The sequence below is a fragment of the Medicago sativa genome, chromosome 1, assembly GCF_051527215.1.
Source record: "Medicago sativa cultivar Bolivia chromosome 1, Bolivia_mono, whole genome shotgun sequence".
Classification (NCBI taxonomy): Eukaryota; Viridiplantae; Streptophyta; class Magnoliopsida; order Fabales; family Fabaceae; genus Medicago; species Medicago sativa.
This window is the reverse complement of record NC_140749.1, coordinates 23,714,006-23,730,450: the sequence shown is the minus strand read 5'-3', so window position 1 is coordinate 23,730,450 and position 16,445 is coordinate 23,714,006. Positions and strand designations below refer to the sequence as shown.

General features: G+C 36.9%; 1 protein-coding gene across 2 annotated transcripts; it reads left to right on the top strand.

Moving 5' to 3' along the window:
* The first annotated feature begins 737 nt into the window (after nt 1–737).
* LOC146953755 (uncharacterized) lies at nt 738–9,785 on the top strand. 2 transcript variants are annotated; one of them, XM_085711624.1, is made up of 5 exons: nt 738–1,018; nt 1,660–1,719; nt 3,182–4,298; nt 8,649–8,708; nt 9,489–9,785. In XM_085711624.1, the coding sequence occupies exons 3-5, from the start codon at nt 3,188–3,190 to the stop codon at nt 9,542–9,544; spliced, it is 1,227 nt and encodes a 408-aa protein (XP_085567750.1). In that variant the 5' UTR covers nt 738–1,018; nt 1,660–1,719; nt 3,182–3,187; the 3' UTR covers nt 9,545–9,785. The 2 variants fall into 2 exon arrangements, 1 of the variants encoding a protein (XP_085567750.1); XR_015011157.1 differs by lacking the exons at nt 3,182–4,298; nt 8,649–8,708; nt 9,489–9,785 and adding an exon at nt 2,500–2,796.
* Nucleotides 9,786–16,445: the final 6,660 nt, after the last annotated feature.

Below are 16,445 nucleotides of genomic sequence, written 5' to 3'. Positions count from 1 at the left end.
CAAGTTACTATTCTAGAAAAGCAAGAAACATATACGTTGGTGTCGCGTCATTTTTTGGAGGTCAAACTATTTAATTGGCATAGACTCACTATTTTTATTTCACAACTGAACTTTTAATTTTTCAAAAGAAAGTGGAAAAAAGTTCAAATTACCACAGTTTAAAAATTAGGGTTCGGGGGTTAGTTACGTTTAGGGAACGTGTTAGCACCCTAAATGTTCGTAGTATACTACGAGAACCTCTTGATTTTATTTGCTTTTGTACTATAACTTGCTTATTTAGAAAATGGAATTAAAGAAGGAGTGGTGATTATAAAAGAAAAAACAAGGTTTTTTATTTACATTTTTTATTGATTTGGAAGGACTAGCTCCTTTGCCTATGTACCCGTGATGGATCAAAACCTCGTAGTTCAGGGTAAAAATTATTGTTTGTGTTTTTTAATATTAAAAGAAAATTACTCAAAATATGATTAAATTGATTGAAATTTGATTAAGAAAATAAAATAAAAATGGGAATCACTTGATTGAAAATCAAGGTTTATTATGAAAAGTTTTTTTTTTGTTGTGAATTTTGGTTATTTGAATGTTTTTGTTGTTTTTAAATATTAATTAGAAATTAAAAAATAAAACTAACGTGACAGTGAATTTCGTAGTGACGTTGTTGGATCACTGTAAGATCCCGTATTTTATACTATTTATTTTAGGGTGTTAAATTAAAATATTTTATAATATTTTAAAATCTAATTAAGTCATTAATAAAAATAGATAATTATTTGATTATATAGGTGCAAGTAGTGGGATAAGTTACAACACGTTTTCACTCCCAGTTAGTACACGTCCCCACAATTGGGAATTAAATTTCAACCCCCCTTCCTAATTACCTGGCTTTCCACTCACACACTCATTCCACTCCTTAGAAATATAAGAAAAACGGGTTACATAGAGAAAGAGAGAAAAAGGGTATGTAGAGGGAGTCTGAAGGAGAAAGAAAAGAGAACAGAAATTCACTTTGCCGAGACAAGTAAGAATATCCTCATCTCACTATCCTTTGTTATTATTGTGGTTATAGAGAATTAAAGTCTGGCATGTCTCTCTTTTACTGTTCTGGTTTAGCATTAAGAGAATTGAGTAATTGTTTAGGATAGTAACCGTAATTAAGAGAAAGAATTGTTTTGTAGATATGAAAGGACTATGGGTGGAGTAGAAATGTAGAATAGATGTAAATTGAGATGTTGTAAATAAGAGGAGACGTGATGTCAGAGGTAGTATTGTAACCTTGAATCAACCTTTAACTTGAATTCTCAATTATCTAGTCTATAATAATTAGTGTAGCATAGTTTTACCTTGATTGTCCTCTGATGGGTAATTTTAATACTCCGTGCTTTAGTTATCTTAACCATGAACTTTATTCCAATTTTGAAGGGCCAAGTCTAAACTATACTTAGTTATTAAATAAAAATAAAAGGGGTTCTTTTTAGATCCAAGTAAAATGAACTATGCAGATTGTAGCATAACCTCTACTGTAGGATAAACTAAAAAAAAAGAGGCCGTACATAGATATTAGAAAGGATGAAGAGGTAGTAAGTCATACTTTAATGCAACCCAAGCCTTGACATTAGTAATTGAAATTGAAACTAAGCTAGTAAATATCTAATTGTGAAGGTATAGAGGTAGGAGAGCAAAGACCGCCGCTTGAGGAGTATAACGACGGTTGTTACCAAGGTAAGGGCATCTCTCCACACGCTTTCGTATGTGTATGTGTGTATATATTTGTGTTGTGATAATTATCCAAGGGTTGTTATTTTGAAATGAATGCTATGTGTTATATATTGGTGATGTGATAATTATCTTGGTGGTGTTGTTTTGGTCATGAATATTATGTGTATTATTTCTTTGGTGTTGTTTTAATATAGATACTATTTGTTTATCGGTGAATAACCTCAAGTAACTAAAATGGTGTTTCAAAACTATATCCAAAGGTGGGATATTAAACTTTTGATTTTAGGAGATTACCCAACGGTGGGGTATGTACGGAGACATTCATGCATTAGATGACTCAGACAAATGCCCAATGGTGGGGTACTGAACGTCGAGTTTTAGGAGTTATTACCCAACGGTGGGGTAATGGCGATTCATATGCATTAGGTGTTTCAGAATAATGCCCAATGGTGGGGTACTGAACGCCGAATTTTTAGGAGTTATTACCCAACGGTGGGGTATTGCCCAATGGTGGGGTATATTGTCCAATGGTGGGACATTTGGCTCTGCATAGAGGTGAAATCCGGATCATGAGCATTGGCATATAGATTGACCATTAGGGACTAACGCATTTCAGTCAAATTGTAAAATAAGTACTAGGTGTGGTGATTAAGAAACTGAGTAATGTGTCTTGTACAGTCTATTTAATTATTTTTTTTTTTGAATATTTGTGTTTAAATCTATGCCTGCATGCATTTTTGTGCTATATTTGTTAGTGGGAGATGACCCTTAATTTTGAAGCAGATGACAATCCTGATCTACCTCGTCGAGATGATTCCCCTTTCGGGGATACGATATAACTTACTTTGATGCGGATATGACGTCAGTGGAGAGGAGCAGCTTTGAGCTAGTTAATAGTGTTGGGATTAGTTGATCAGCTTTAGGATTTCATTTCTGTTTTGTTAATGGCCTGAACTAGGAGGTTATGTTGGCTAGAGTTGATGCTTGGTTTATTTCTTTCTGTTGAAGTGGATTTCGTTCCTTATGTTGTTGTAGTGATTTTAAAACTATTTGAGTTATGAATGGTTGTTTGTTTTGCAATTGTCCTTCCACTGCCTTTGGGTTCCAGCGTGTTTAGGCTTTGACATGAACACTACTAATTCAAATTAGAAGGAACTGAATTCTTGAGTTATTCTTCTCCACAAATATTTCGTTGCTATTACTTCGTTGAAACTTTTGTTCCCAAAAAAAAAAAACCATAATAAACAAAGAAATATGTGAACGTAAATATATTTTTTTCCATAATTAGTTGTAGTAACTATGCTCAAAATTTGGGATGTTACATTTTGGTATCAGAGCAGTTCGGTCCTAACTTGCCTGTTGGTTGAGTCTTAAGCTGATCCTAGTCAGGTAGTGGGAAATTTTTATCTTAGTAGCTATATAAGTATCTATGAAGGAAAGGTACTAATTAGTTTAAGTGTCGCAGGAAACAATGCCTCCAAGACGTGTTCCCACTGCTACTGGAACTTCCGGTAATGTTAACGCTCAGATGGCCCAGGCTATGAGTGACATGGATGCTGCTGTTGCTGCACAAACTGCCGCCAAAATTCAGCAGGACCAACTGAAACAACAGAGAGAAGATAGGGCAGCAGATTCAAGGGGATTGGCAGATTTTCGTCGTCATAATCCACCTCAATTCCATGGAGAAGTGGACCCGGAGAAGGCTGATCTGTGGCTACAAGAAGTGGAAAAGATTTTGAAAGTGATTAACTGCCCTGAAGAATCGAAGGTGAAATATGCCACATTTATGTTGCTCGGTGATGCAGAATATTGGTGGAAAAATGCCAAAAGTATGTCAGAGAATGCTCAAGAGGAAATCACTTGGGAGGTTTTTCAGACCAAGTTCTTGGAGAGATATTTCCCTCAGAGTGCAAGAACTAAGTTGGGTGATGATTTTCTGAAGTTACGGCAGGGCAACATGACGGTTGGAGAATATGCAGCAATGTTTGAGACGCTATCTACGTACTTCAAGTTCTTTCGCCAGACTGTGGATGAAGCCTACATGTGTCACCGTTTTCAAGAGGGGCTCAAGGATGAAATTCAAGACATGGTAATGCCGTTGGGAATTCAACAATTCCAGCCCTTGGTGGAAAAGTGCAGAGAAATAGAGGCGATGAAGAATAAGAGACTGAATCGGAGAAACATTAACACTGGAGGACCGATTCGACCAAATCACCAGAATGCTGGACAGAGAGGACAAGGAAAGAAACCGTATCAGCGCCCTCAAGGGTCCGCAGGGGAACAATATCGTCCTATGACTGCTACCTCTGGAAGTAAGGGTGACTCTGCAACGACAAAGCCTTATTGTTACCGTTGTGGAGATCCAGGACATTATGCTAACAACTGTACAGAAATGGGAAATTTATGCTACAAATGCCGCCAGACAGGACACCTCGCTAGAGATTGCAAAGCACCACCAGCTGGAGCTGTTAATCATTCCAATAATGCTAGGCGTCAGACAGCTCCAGGTCGAGTGTATTCTATGGACGGACAAGGTGCCACTCGTCCGAATGAGTCCTTTCAAGGAGAATGTGAGATTGCAGGTACCATTTTACCCGTACTTTTTGATACTGGAGCCACGCACTCATTTATTTCTATGGATTATGTGGAATGTTTGAAACTGTCTGCTTCCTCTTTGCCGTTTGATTTGATGGTTACTACAGCGGCTGACAAAATAGTGACAGCAGATACCGCTTGTATGCTTTGTCCTATAACTATACTAAACAGGGAGTTTCTCGTTAATTTAATATGTTTACCTCTCAAAAACCTTGCTGTCATCCTTGGAAGGGATTGGTTATCATATCACTACATCATGTTGGACTGTGGTCGTAAACTGGTGATATTTCCGGACCCGGGTTTGGCTAGATTTTTAAATGCGTATCATGTCAAAGTTTCCTTGAAAGATAGAAATCATGAGTACACCGCATTAGCGAGTGCGGAGGTTACAAATCGGAATGCCATGGAGAATATACCGGTAGTTAAGGAGTTTGCAGATGTTTTTCCGTCTGATGTTCCAGGATTACCTCCAATAAGGGAGACCGAATTTTCCATTGATCTACACCCCGGAACTGGCCCAATCTCAATTGCACCCTATCATATGTCTCCCTCAGAATTAAGTGAACTTAAAGGACAGATCGAGGAGTTGATGTTGAAGAAGTTCATTCGACCGAGCGTCTCTCCGTGGGGAGCCCCAGTACTACTAATAAAGAAGAAAGACGGGCGCTCTCGCCTTTGTGTGGACTACAGACAACTCAATAAAGCAACCATCAAGAATCGATACCCTCTACCGCGTATCGATGACCTTATGGATCAACTTCGTGGTGCAAAGGTATTTTCTAAGATTGACTTAAAATCAGGGTATCATCAAATACGAGTTAAGACGGAGGATATTCCAAAGACCGCATTTCGAACGCGTTATGGACATTATGAATACCTAGTAATGCCCTTCGGAGTGACAAATGCACCGGCGGTGTTCATGGATTACATGAATCGAATATTCCACCCCTTTTTGGACAAATTTGTCATAGTATTTATTGATGACATTCTCATATACTCGCAAAACCGAGAAGAACATGTAGGACATTTACAACAAGTTTTATCAGTGCTACGAGAGAAGCAATTGTATGCCAATCCATCAAAGTGTGAGTTTTGGTTAAATGAGGTGAATTTCTTAGGCCATGTAATCTCGAAGGAGGGGATTGCCGTGGATCCGACAAAGGTAAAAGCAGTAGTTGATTGGAAGCGACCGGAAACGGTCACAGATATCCGAAGTTTTGTTGGTCTGGCCGGTTATTATCGAAGATTTATTGAAGGTTTTTCTAAAATTGTTGCTCCATTGACACAACTTACTCGGAAGGATCATCCTTTTGCTTGGACAGAGGAATGTGAGGGGAGTTTCAAGTTATTGAAGGAGCGTCTCACCACTGCACCTATATTGATTCTACCCCAACCAGATGAGTTGTACGAAGTGTATTGTGATGCCTCTCAGCATGGACTAGGAAGTGTTTTGATGCAAGGTAAAAAGGTGGTGGCTTATGCATCACGACAGTTAAAGACTCATGAGAAGAACTATCCCACTCATGATTTGGAACTGGCTGCAATAATTTTTGCATTGAAAAGTTGGAGACACCATTTGTATGGAAGCACTTTTACGGTATTCAGTGATCATAAGAGCTTGAAATATCTATTCGATCAGAAAGAACTAAATATGAGGCAACGAAGGTGGATGGATACTCTCAAAGATTATGACTTTAGTTTGGAATATCACCCTAGAAAGGCTAATGTTGTAGCAGATGCTCTAAGCAGACAACATGCCCTTGTCGCTTCAGCGGTAGTGATGGTTAAACAGCAAGAACTGTGGGAAGAGTTTCATGATTTACATTTAGAAGCAGATTCTTCACCAGGAAGGTTGAAATTGAGTATGATTAAGATTTCCAATGGATTGATGGAAGAAATAGCAAAACATCAAGATGACAAGCTCATACAAGAAAGAAGGGAATTAATGGTACAAGGGAAAGCATTGGATTTTAAGGTTGGACCAGATAATATTTTGAGATGTAATGGACGTGTGTGTGTGCCCGATGTATCAGAAATAAGAAAGTTAATCTTAGATGGAGCACATAAGAGTAAATTGAGCATCCATCCGGGTGTGACAAAGATGTATCGAGATTTGAGACAGAATTTCTGGTGGCCTGGGATGAAGAAACAAGTAGCAGAGTATGTTACATCGTGTCTGACCTGTCAAAAAGCCAAGGTGGAACACCAACGACCGGCAGGAATGCTACAACCCTTAGACGTGCCAGAATGGAAGTGGACTAGTATCTCAATGGATTTCATTACGGGTTTGCCTAAGACAAAGAAGAAGAATGATTCCATTTAGGTAATTGTGGATCGATTAACTAAGTCGGCTCATTTCCTACCTGTAAAGACCACTTACAATGTCGCCAAGTTAACAGAAATCTACATTGAAGAGATAGTGAGACTCCATGGCGTGCCATCAAGCATTATTTCAGACCGAGACCCAAAGTTTACATCCCACTTTTGGAGAGCATTGCATGAAGCCTTGGGGACCGAGTTGAGATTGAGTTCTGCATACCATCCACAGACAGATGGACAAACTGAAAGGACAAACCAGTCCTTAGAAGATTTATTAAGAGCTTGTGTGTTAGATGATAGAGGAAGTTGGGACAATGTGTTGTCATTGGTGGAGTTTACTTACAACAATAGCTTTCATGCAAGTATTGGAATGGCCCCTTATGAAGCATTGTACGGGCGCAAATGTCAAACCCCCTTGTGTTGGTACCAGGATGGAGAGAATATGATTGTTGGGCCTGAAATGGTGCAGCAGACTATAGATAAAGTTAAGAAGATAAGAGAAAGGATGAAGATTTCTCAGGATCGTCAGAAAAGTTATGCTGATAAGCGCCGTAGACCTCTGGAATTTGAGGAGGGTGATCATGTGTTTCTCCGGGTGACCCCTACCACAGGTGTAGGAAGAGCTCTCAAGTCACGGAAGTTGACCCCAAAATTTATCGGACCGTATCAGATTATCTCTCGAGTAGGGCCTGTGGCCTATCAGATTGCACTTCCACCGTCATTATCCAACCTCCATGATGTATTTCATGTTTCACAGTTACGGAAGTACATCTTTGATCCATCTCACGTGATTGAAGCCGATAATATTCACCTGCAAGATAATTTGTCATTTGAAGTACCTCCTGCAAGGATTGAGGGTACGAAAATCAAGAGGCTAAGGAACAAGGAAATATCTTTGGTCAAAGTCATATGGAACCAAACTACCGGTGATGCTACATGGGAGCTGGAGGATAAGATGAGGAACCAGTATCCGGAGCTTTTCGTCGGTGTCAGTTTCGAGGACGAAACTATTTTAGGTGGGTAGAATGTAAGATCCCGTATTTTATACTATTTATTTTAGGGTGTTAAATTAAAATATTTTATAATATTTTAAAATCTAATTAAGTCATTAATAAAAATAGATAATTATTTGATTATATAGGTGCAAGTAGTGGGATAAGTTACAACACGTTTTCACTCCCAGTTAGTACACGTCCCCACAATTGGGAATTAAATTTCAACCTCCCTTCCTATTTACCTGGCTTTTCACTCACACACTCATTCCACTCCTTAGAAATATAAGAAAAACGGGTTACATAGAGAAAGAGAGAAAAAGGGTATGTAGAGGGAGTCTGAAGGAGAAAGAAAAGAGAACAGAAATTCACTTTGCCGAGACAAGTAAGAATATCCTCCTCTCACTATCCTTTGTTATTATTGTGGTTATAGAGAATTAAAGTCTGGCATGTCTCTCTTTTACTGTTCTGGTTTAGCATTAAGAGAATTGAGTAATTGTTTAGGATAGTAACCGTAATTAAGAGAAAGAATTGTTTTGTAGATATGAAAGGACTATGGGTGGAGTAGAAATGTAGAATAGATGTAAATTGAGATGTTGTAAATAAGAGGAGACGTGATGTCAGAGGTAGTATTGTAACCTTGAATCAACCTTTAACTTGAATTCTCAATTATCTAGTCTATAATAATTAGTGTAGCATAGTTTTACCTTGATTGTCCTCTGATGGGTAATTTTAATACTCTGTGCTTTAGTTATCTTAACCATGAACTTTATTCCAATATTGAAGGGCCAAGTCTAAACTATACTTAGTTATTAAATAAAAATAAAAGGGGTTCTTTTTAGATCCAAGTAAAATGAACTATGCAGATTGTAGCATAACCTCTACTGTAGGATAAACTAAAAAAAAAGAGGCCGTACATAGATATTAGAAAGGATGAAGAGGTAGTAAGTCATACTTTAATGCAACCCAAGCCTTGACATTAGTAATTGAAATTGAAACTAAGCTAGTAAATATCTAATTGTGAAGGTATAGAGGTAGGAGAGCAAAGACCGCCGCTTGAGGAGTATAACGACGGTTGTTACCAAGGTAAGGGCATCTCTCCACACGCTTTCGTATGTGTATGTGTGTATATATTTGTGTTGTGATAATTATCCAAGGGTTGTTATTTTGAAATGAATGCTATGTGTTATATATTGGTGATGTGATAATTATCTTGGTGGTGTTGTTTTGGTCATGAATATTATGTGTATTATTTCTTTGGTGTTGTTTTAATATAGATACTATTTGTTTATCGGTGAATAACCTCAAGTAACTAAAATGGTGTTTCAAAACTATATCCAAAGGTGGGATATTAAACTTTTGATTTTAGGAGATTACCCAACGGTGGGGTATGTACGGAGACATTCATGCATTAGATGACTCAGACAAATGCCCAATGGTGGGGTACTGAACGTCGAGTTTTAGGAGTTATTACCCAACGGTGGGGTAATGGCGATTCATATGCATTAGGTGTTTCAGAATAATGCCCAATGGTGGGGTACTGAACGCCGAATTTTTAGGAGTTATTACCCAACGGTGGGGTATTGCCCAATGGTGGGGTATATTGTCCAATGGTGGGACATTTGGCTCCGCATAGAGGTGAAATCCGGATCATGAGCATTGGCATATAGATTGACCATTAGGGACTAACGCATTTCAGTCAAATTGTAAAATAAGTACTAGGTGTGGTGATTAAGAAACTGAGTAATGTGTCTTGTACAGTCTATTTAATTATTTTTTTTTTTGAATATTTGTGTTTAAATCTATGCCTGCATGCATTTTTGTGCTATATTTGTTAGTGGGAGATGACCCTTAATTTTGAAGCAGATGACAATCCTGATCTACCTCGTCGAGATGATTCCCCTTTCGGGGATACAATATAACTTACTTTGATGCGGATATGACGTCAGTGGAGAGGAGCAGCTTTGAGCTAGTTAATAGTGTTGGGATTAGTTGATCAGCTTTAGGATTTCATTTCTGTTTTGTTAATGGCCTGAACTAGGAGGTTATGTTGGCTAGAGTTGATGCTTGGTTTATTTCTTTCTGTTGAAGTGGATTTCGTTCCTTATGTTGTTGTAGTGATTTTAAAACTATTTGAGTTATGAATGGTTGTTTGTTTTGCAATTGTCCTTCCACTGCCTTTTGGGTTCCAGCGTGTTTAGGCTTTGACATGAACACTACTAATTCAAATTAGAAGGAACTGAATTTTTGAGTTATTCTTCTCCACAAATATTTCGTTGCTATTACTTCGTTGAAACTTTTGTTCCAAAAAAAAAAAAAAACCATAATAAACAAAGAAATATGTGAACGTAAATATATTTTTTTTCCATAATTAGTTGTAGTAACTATTCTCAAAATTTGGGATGTTACAATCACCACGACATCCTTTAATCTAACCTAATTTTTTTTTGCATTTTTTTTATATATAAAAGCAGAATAAATAAAAGGACACATGCATGATTTTTTCATTTATAGTTACATTACATTGGCCCTAAATACAGTCTAATTGCGAATAAATAAATGACAAAAATTAAAATGCTAAATAGAAATAAAACAAAATGCTAAAATGCTAAAAAGAAATAAAATGCAAGAAAACAAAAGAAAGGGACAACCGAAGGGACAAAATTCTGAAGGGACTTTTCCGAATGGATAGAAAAAGAGGGAGAAGAAAAGAATAGCTCGTCAACACAAGCTAAATGAGGGAGAAGAGAGAAAAGTTATTTGACAACTCAAGAGAACTTTTGGTGTGTGAAATTGTGAGGGATTAAGGCTCTATTTATAGGTTCTATGGTTGATAAAAATGGAACATTGGTTTAATGAACTTTGATGGAAAATTATGGTGATGGAACGCGTTTGGCTTCTTTTGGAAAGAAAGTTTTGACTATGCATTGATTGTGGCGTGGAGAAGAAATAAAAAATTTGGACCCTGGGCATTTTATTTTTGGACCTATTCTAAGTAATAAATAAAAAGAAAATAACCTAAAAAAACAGAATAAAATAAAAGTAAAAATAAAATAAAAATAAAATGACTAATAATAATAAAAATAAAAAAGTGAGAAGAGGGTCCGAATCGGAACAAAAATATGAAGTATTTTAAAATACCTCCCTGCCGAAATTTTCACTGAAAAGACAAAGAATACTCCGGGTCCAAGGACATGTGCCAGTGGGACCTTAGGTCAAAAATTGGGGTATGACAGATGCCCCTATTTAAGTTTCTTCGTCTGGAGACTTGAAGATGAAATCTTTGATTCGATGGACCGAAGATACTTAAATACAAAGTACACCAATTTTGGACCTTAGATGCTGTGAAATGCTCGTGATGCAATTATGAATGCAGGACGGCAAAGATGGTTTGACTGGGGATAGAAACAACAACGGGGTACCCAAATTCGTTGAAGAAAGGGATCCGACTCCGCAAGGGAAAAAAAGGTTCAATGTTATCAATGTGGGATAGCTTAATAATGGTAAAACATGAAAGAAAAGACACATTGGGGATGACTTACTTGGGGACATTGAATATATATTTGTAAACCGATTGTTTGTGGCACCTGCCACTTGAAAATATGTTTGATTGGTGACATGTATGGACCAGACACACTGAGGATGACACAAAAATAAAAATTTGCAAGCTATTCTCTTGGTACAAAATTATTTGCAGGCTATTAACCTGACTCAAAGGTGTTGGGTATTTGTGTTGGCTGCATTATTGCTAAAACAAATATCCTTGTTTTGTAAGTTGGAACCAATGTTCCAGCATGTGGTTAGGCAACTCTGTAAGATGTTCGATACAATGAAACAACATCGTAGCACAGTTCAGTGTGCTTGGGTTCTTGCCTAAATGTACGCGCACCCTTTATTGTTTAAGGAAATAATATTTCCTTTACTTATTGATCAAACAACACACATATCATCTAAGAATCAGCTGTGGAATATTTCTAAAGTAGATATTTTATTTTAGGAAATATTTGTTATTATTTGGAACGCTCCTATAAATGTTCCGACATTTTAGGACTTTCCATTTTAGGACATTTTACTTATTGAAGCCCAATGATTTATTTAGCCCAAGCTGCTTCAGTATAAAAGGAAGACTTCAAGACTTAATTGTTCATTCAAGTTGTCATTCTAAAAAGTTTAGATTTTTAGGGTTTGAGTCTTCATGTATTCTGTTCTTGTATTGTTTGTGATACAAGTCTAGAATCTCTTACTGTGTACCTTTCTTGTGTCGTCTGTGATACTTGTTTAGGACTGAGTATGTGAGTTTGATACTCTTGTGCAGTAGACCGAAGTTGTGAAACAAGGTTCTAGTTGATTGTGTTGGAAGGTAACTTCTACTTTTGTTTTGGTTGAGGTCTGATAGGTCACTAGGGCAGTGACTGACCATTAGGATAGTGAGATAGGATCTCAGATCTAGGAGTTCCTAGGTTAAAGTCTAGATGGGTAGGTCCTAGGTCATATAGTGTAAATGAGGAGTTTGCTGAGAGCTATTGAATAAGGACTACACTAGTGGATTTCCTTCCTGCCTTGGTAGCCCCCAGATGTAAGCGTGTTGTGCTAAACTTGGTCAACAAACTCACTGCGTTCTTTACTTTCTTATCGTTTATTTTTCTTATTTTTACGTCTGTTTTTATCTCGATGTTGGAACATTAAACGGAACACTACAAACGTTAAAACATCTGACAAAACATTTAAAACAAGTATGCTACAATTTCAATTGGTATCAGAGCAGGCACCCTGCCTGTTTTAGGGTGAGCTCTAGGGAGTTCTATTCTAGCATCATGGACAAGGAAGGTGGATTTGTAAACAGGCCCCCTCTGTTGGATGGCTCAAACTATCACTACTGGAAATCACGCATGAGTGCCTTTCTCAAATCTATTGACAACAAAACTTGGAAGGCAGTTCTGAAAGGTTGGGAACATCCTGTGCAACTTGATGCTGATGGCAACAGGACTGATGTGTTGAAACCAGAAGAAGAATGGAGTGCTGCTGAGGATGAATTGGCTCTTGGAAACTCCAAAGCCTTGAATGCCTTGTTCAATGGGGTAGACAAGAATATGTTCAGACTGATAAAGCAATGCACTGTGGCTAAGGATGCTTGGGAGATTCTCAAAACTGCACATGAAGGCACAACCAAGGTAAAAAGTGCTAAAATCCAACTTCTTACTACTAAATTTGAGAACCTGAAAATGTTAGAAGATGAGAGCATTCAGACCTATCACTTGAATATTCTAGACATTGCAAATTCTTTCGAGTCTCTAGGAGAGAAAATCTCTGATGAAAAGCTTGTGAGAAAGATCCTAAGATCTCTACCCAAGAGATTTGACATGAAGGTCACTGCTATTGAGGAGGCTAAGGATATATCTAGCTTGAAGGTTGATGAATTAATAGGATCATTGCAAAACTTTGAAATAAATGTCAACAGCAAGACTGATAAAAAGGGGAAGGGTATTGCCTTTACTTCTAGTGTGAATTCTGATGATGTACAAGGAAATTATGAAGATGATGAATACATGGTAGAGTCTCTGGCACTTCTTGGGAGACAGTTCAAGAAGATTTTCAAAAGATTTGACAGAAGGTCCAGACCTAATAGGCAGAACATCCGACCCAACATTGACAATCAACCTAGTAAAGAGAAAATGACAAGACCTGATGAAGTGGACTCTCACTACAAAGGAGTACAATGTCATGAATGTGAAGGGTATGGTCACATCAGAATAGAATGTGCCACTTTTCTAAAGAAACAGAAGAAAAGTTTGGTTGTGTCTTGGTCAGATGGAGATGACTCAGATGATGAGGTGAAAGCTGAATCTGCTAATCATGTCTCTGCCCTAGCTGGTAGAATTATGTCAGACACTGAGTCTTGTTAGGAGGAAATGTCTTATGATGAGCTTGTTATGTGTAACACCCTTTTTGATTATTTGATTATTTTATGGAGTATAGAATATATTTATAAAATTTACGTGATTTATGTGATTTTAGAGATTTTATGAGGTGTTGTGGCTTATTTTATTGTTTATTAAAATAAGATTTGAAAATAAAATAAATATTGAGATGAGGGGTTGTTTTGAGATTTTAGAGAGTTTTGGGGGAGAAAGAGGAATAAGATAGAATAGATAGAGGAGATATAAATAGGAGAGAAGCTAGGTTAGAAACTTTTTAACGTACGATCAGTTTTGGAGAAAAGTCAAGAGAAGAGGAGATGACCAAGAGAAGCTGCAATTTCGATTTCTTAAGGTAAGAGTGGGACTATCATTCAATAATCTTGAGTCTATGATTCTGAAAATTTCATTTAACATGTTGTTGGTTTAGTTTTTGAGAATTGGAGAATTAGGGTTAAGAGTGATAATTGATGATTTATGTTATGTTGTTGTTGATTTGTGGTTATTGATGATTGTTGTTGTTGATGTCATATTATGAATTGGATATGAATTATGTTGAGTTGTTGATGTTGATTGTGATGATTTTTGATGAGTCATAATTTAGTCTATTTTTATGCATTATTTAGTTTCGTTTTAATTAGATTTAGTTTTATTTTATTTAAATATTATTTCCTTTTTGAACTATTTTACTTCAATTGCATATTTTATATTTCAGGAATGAATATATGATGGAAGGTGTCTTGGAGCAAAAGAAAGGAGTCTGAAGCTGATTTGGAGCAAAAATACGAAAGATTCGGAACAAAAATATAAAGCCCCCAAGTCAGAAGCTTGGCACGGCCCGTGCCAATGTTGGCACGGCCGTGCCACCTCCCAGGACTGCTTTTGCTTGAAGACCACGTTACCCTGTTTTAGTTTTACAGGAATGCCCTTATAGTTGCTTAGATTTTAAGTCAATTGTAAAGCTATAAATAGAGTATCTCTCCATTACAAATATTCATCTTTTGTTCTTGGAAATAATATGTGACAATTGTTTCATTGAATAAAAGTTCATCTTTATTTTCTTGTTATTTATTTTATGTTCTTCTTCCTCTTCTTCTCCATATCTACAATGAACGTTAGTGAGTAGATTTCTCTTGTCTTGGGATTGTTGGGTAATTCTAATGACGTAATCCGAATCAATCCAAGCCTTCAACCCTAATTATAAGTTACCTTAATTCCTAATCTAAATTCATCGCTTTAACATGAATTAACTATTATCAAACTGTGAAAGCGAACGCGGAGGGTTTGATAATCGTTAATTCATCATCTCAAATATCAATTCATAAAGCGAACACGGAGCTTTGATATTCGAACAAGTGAATTTAGACAAGGTTTGCGAAACATGAGAATAGTCTAGCAAACCTTGAGACATATAAAGTTTCGATCTTCAAGGGTCCCAAAGGCAATCACCCATGAGAATAGGTGTGGTTGTTGGAGGGATACACTCATTGACTTCGAGAGAAGCTTTGATACGCTAAAGAGAAACTTGTCTTTAGAAATTAAGAATAACGTAGAATTATAAGTTTAAGGCTTGATTGTGAAGGATTCGTTGTTATGACGAACCAATGATCCCAAAGCTCTTTTATTATTATTGTTATTTACCTTCAGCAACTAAACCTCCCTTTTTATAACTTTTCTCCTCATCTAATCATTCTCTAAAAGTTAATTGAATTCACAACTCCCTAGCGGAAAGATACTCTCTCTTACTACTATTACTTCGATAGACCGTTCACTTGCGGTTTGGCCTATCAAGTTTTTGGCACCGTTGCCGGGGAGTTATTGAAATTTGATTAACTTTTTAATAGTGGTTAGACCAAAAAAAAAATCTTTATTTTATTTTATTTTATATTTGTTTCTAAAAAAATTTTATATATATATTTATAAAAAGTAAAAAAATATCTCTATCTCTCTCTCTCTCTCTCTCTCTCTCTCTCTCTCTATTTTATTCTGTTTTATATTTAACTGTTTTGATTTCAGGCATGGCTCAAAACTACTATCAATGGACTTCTACCCCTGTTTTACCTCCTTCAAGAGTTTATGGAATATTTGGTCATACTGGTGTCGAATGTCAACTAGGTAGTGTTGTTAGAAATCCTGAGCAAGTTGCTCAATTTAACCAAGGGTTTAGGAATAGTCAATTTTTTTTTCAAAACCCTCAAAAAAAATTTGGACAACAAACCACACCACCTGTTTTTAACAACCAAGGAGTCCCTCAAAAATCCGACTTGGAACTTTTGATAGAAAACTTTGAATTAGATAACATCAGGCAAAACCAAGAGTTTAAAGTCAAAGCTGAAATTTTGAATGACTCTCTCAATAGGCTTTCCGCAAAAGTGGATTCTCTTTTTACTCACAACAAAATGCTTGAGGCTCAAATCCCTCAAGTAACCCAACAAGTAACCTCTTCCCCACAACCCTCCGGAGTCTTCCCGAGTCAAACTGAAACCAACCACAAAGGCCCGATAAATGCTATTACACTTAGGGATGATAAGAAATTAGAGGACCCTGTTGTAGGAACCAAGACAATTGAGGTTGGGGTAGAGAGTGAGAAACCAAACAGTTAGAAAGTTGTAGTAGAGAGTGAAAAGCTTGACATACCACCACCATATAATCCGAACACTCCTTTACCACAAGGGTTTGATGAGTCCAAGTTAGATGAGCAGTTTAGGAAACTAATTGAAATAATTCAAGATAAATTGCCATCTAAACTTAAGGATCCAGAGCGTTATTCCATACCATGTGTCATAGGATCAGAGAAAATAGAAAGAGCCACGTATGATTTGGGGGAGAATATTAGTTTGATGCCGTTGTCCCTTAGTGAGAGATTAGGTATCGGATAGAGAAACCTTTTGATTGTCAAGCTAATGAC

Excerpts from the sequence above, each read along its gene's own strand:
- LOC146953755 (XM_085711624.1), top strand. The coding sequence starts at position 3,188 with ATGCCTCCAAGACGTGTTCCCACTGCTACTGGAACTTCCGGTAATGTT. Across the intron at positions 4,299-8,648 it reads AGGAGAATGTGAGATTGCAG|GTATAGAGGTAGGAGAGCAA; the intron begins GTACCATTTTAC and ends CTAATTGTGAAG. Across the intron at positions 8,709-9,488 it reads TAACGACGGTTGTTACCAAG|ATGACAATCCTGATCTACCT; the intron begins GTAAGGGCATCT and ends ATTTTGAAGCAG.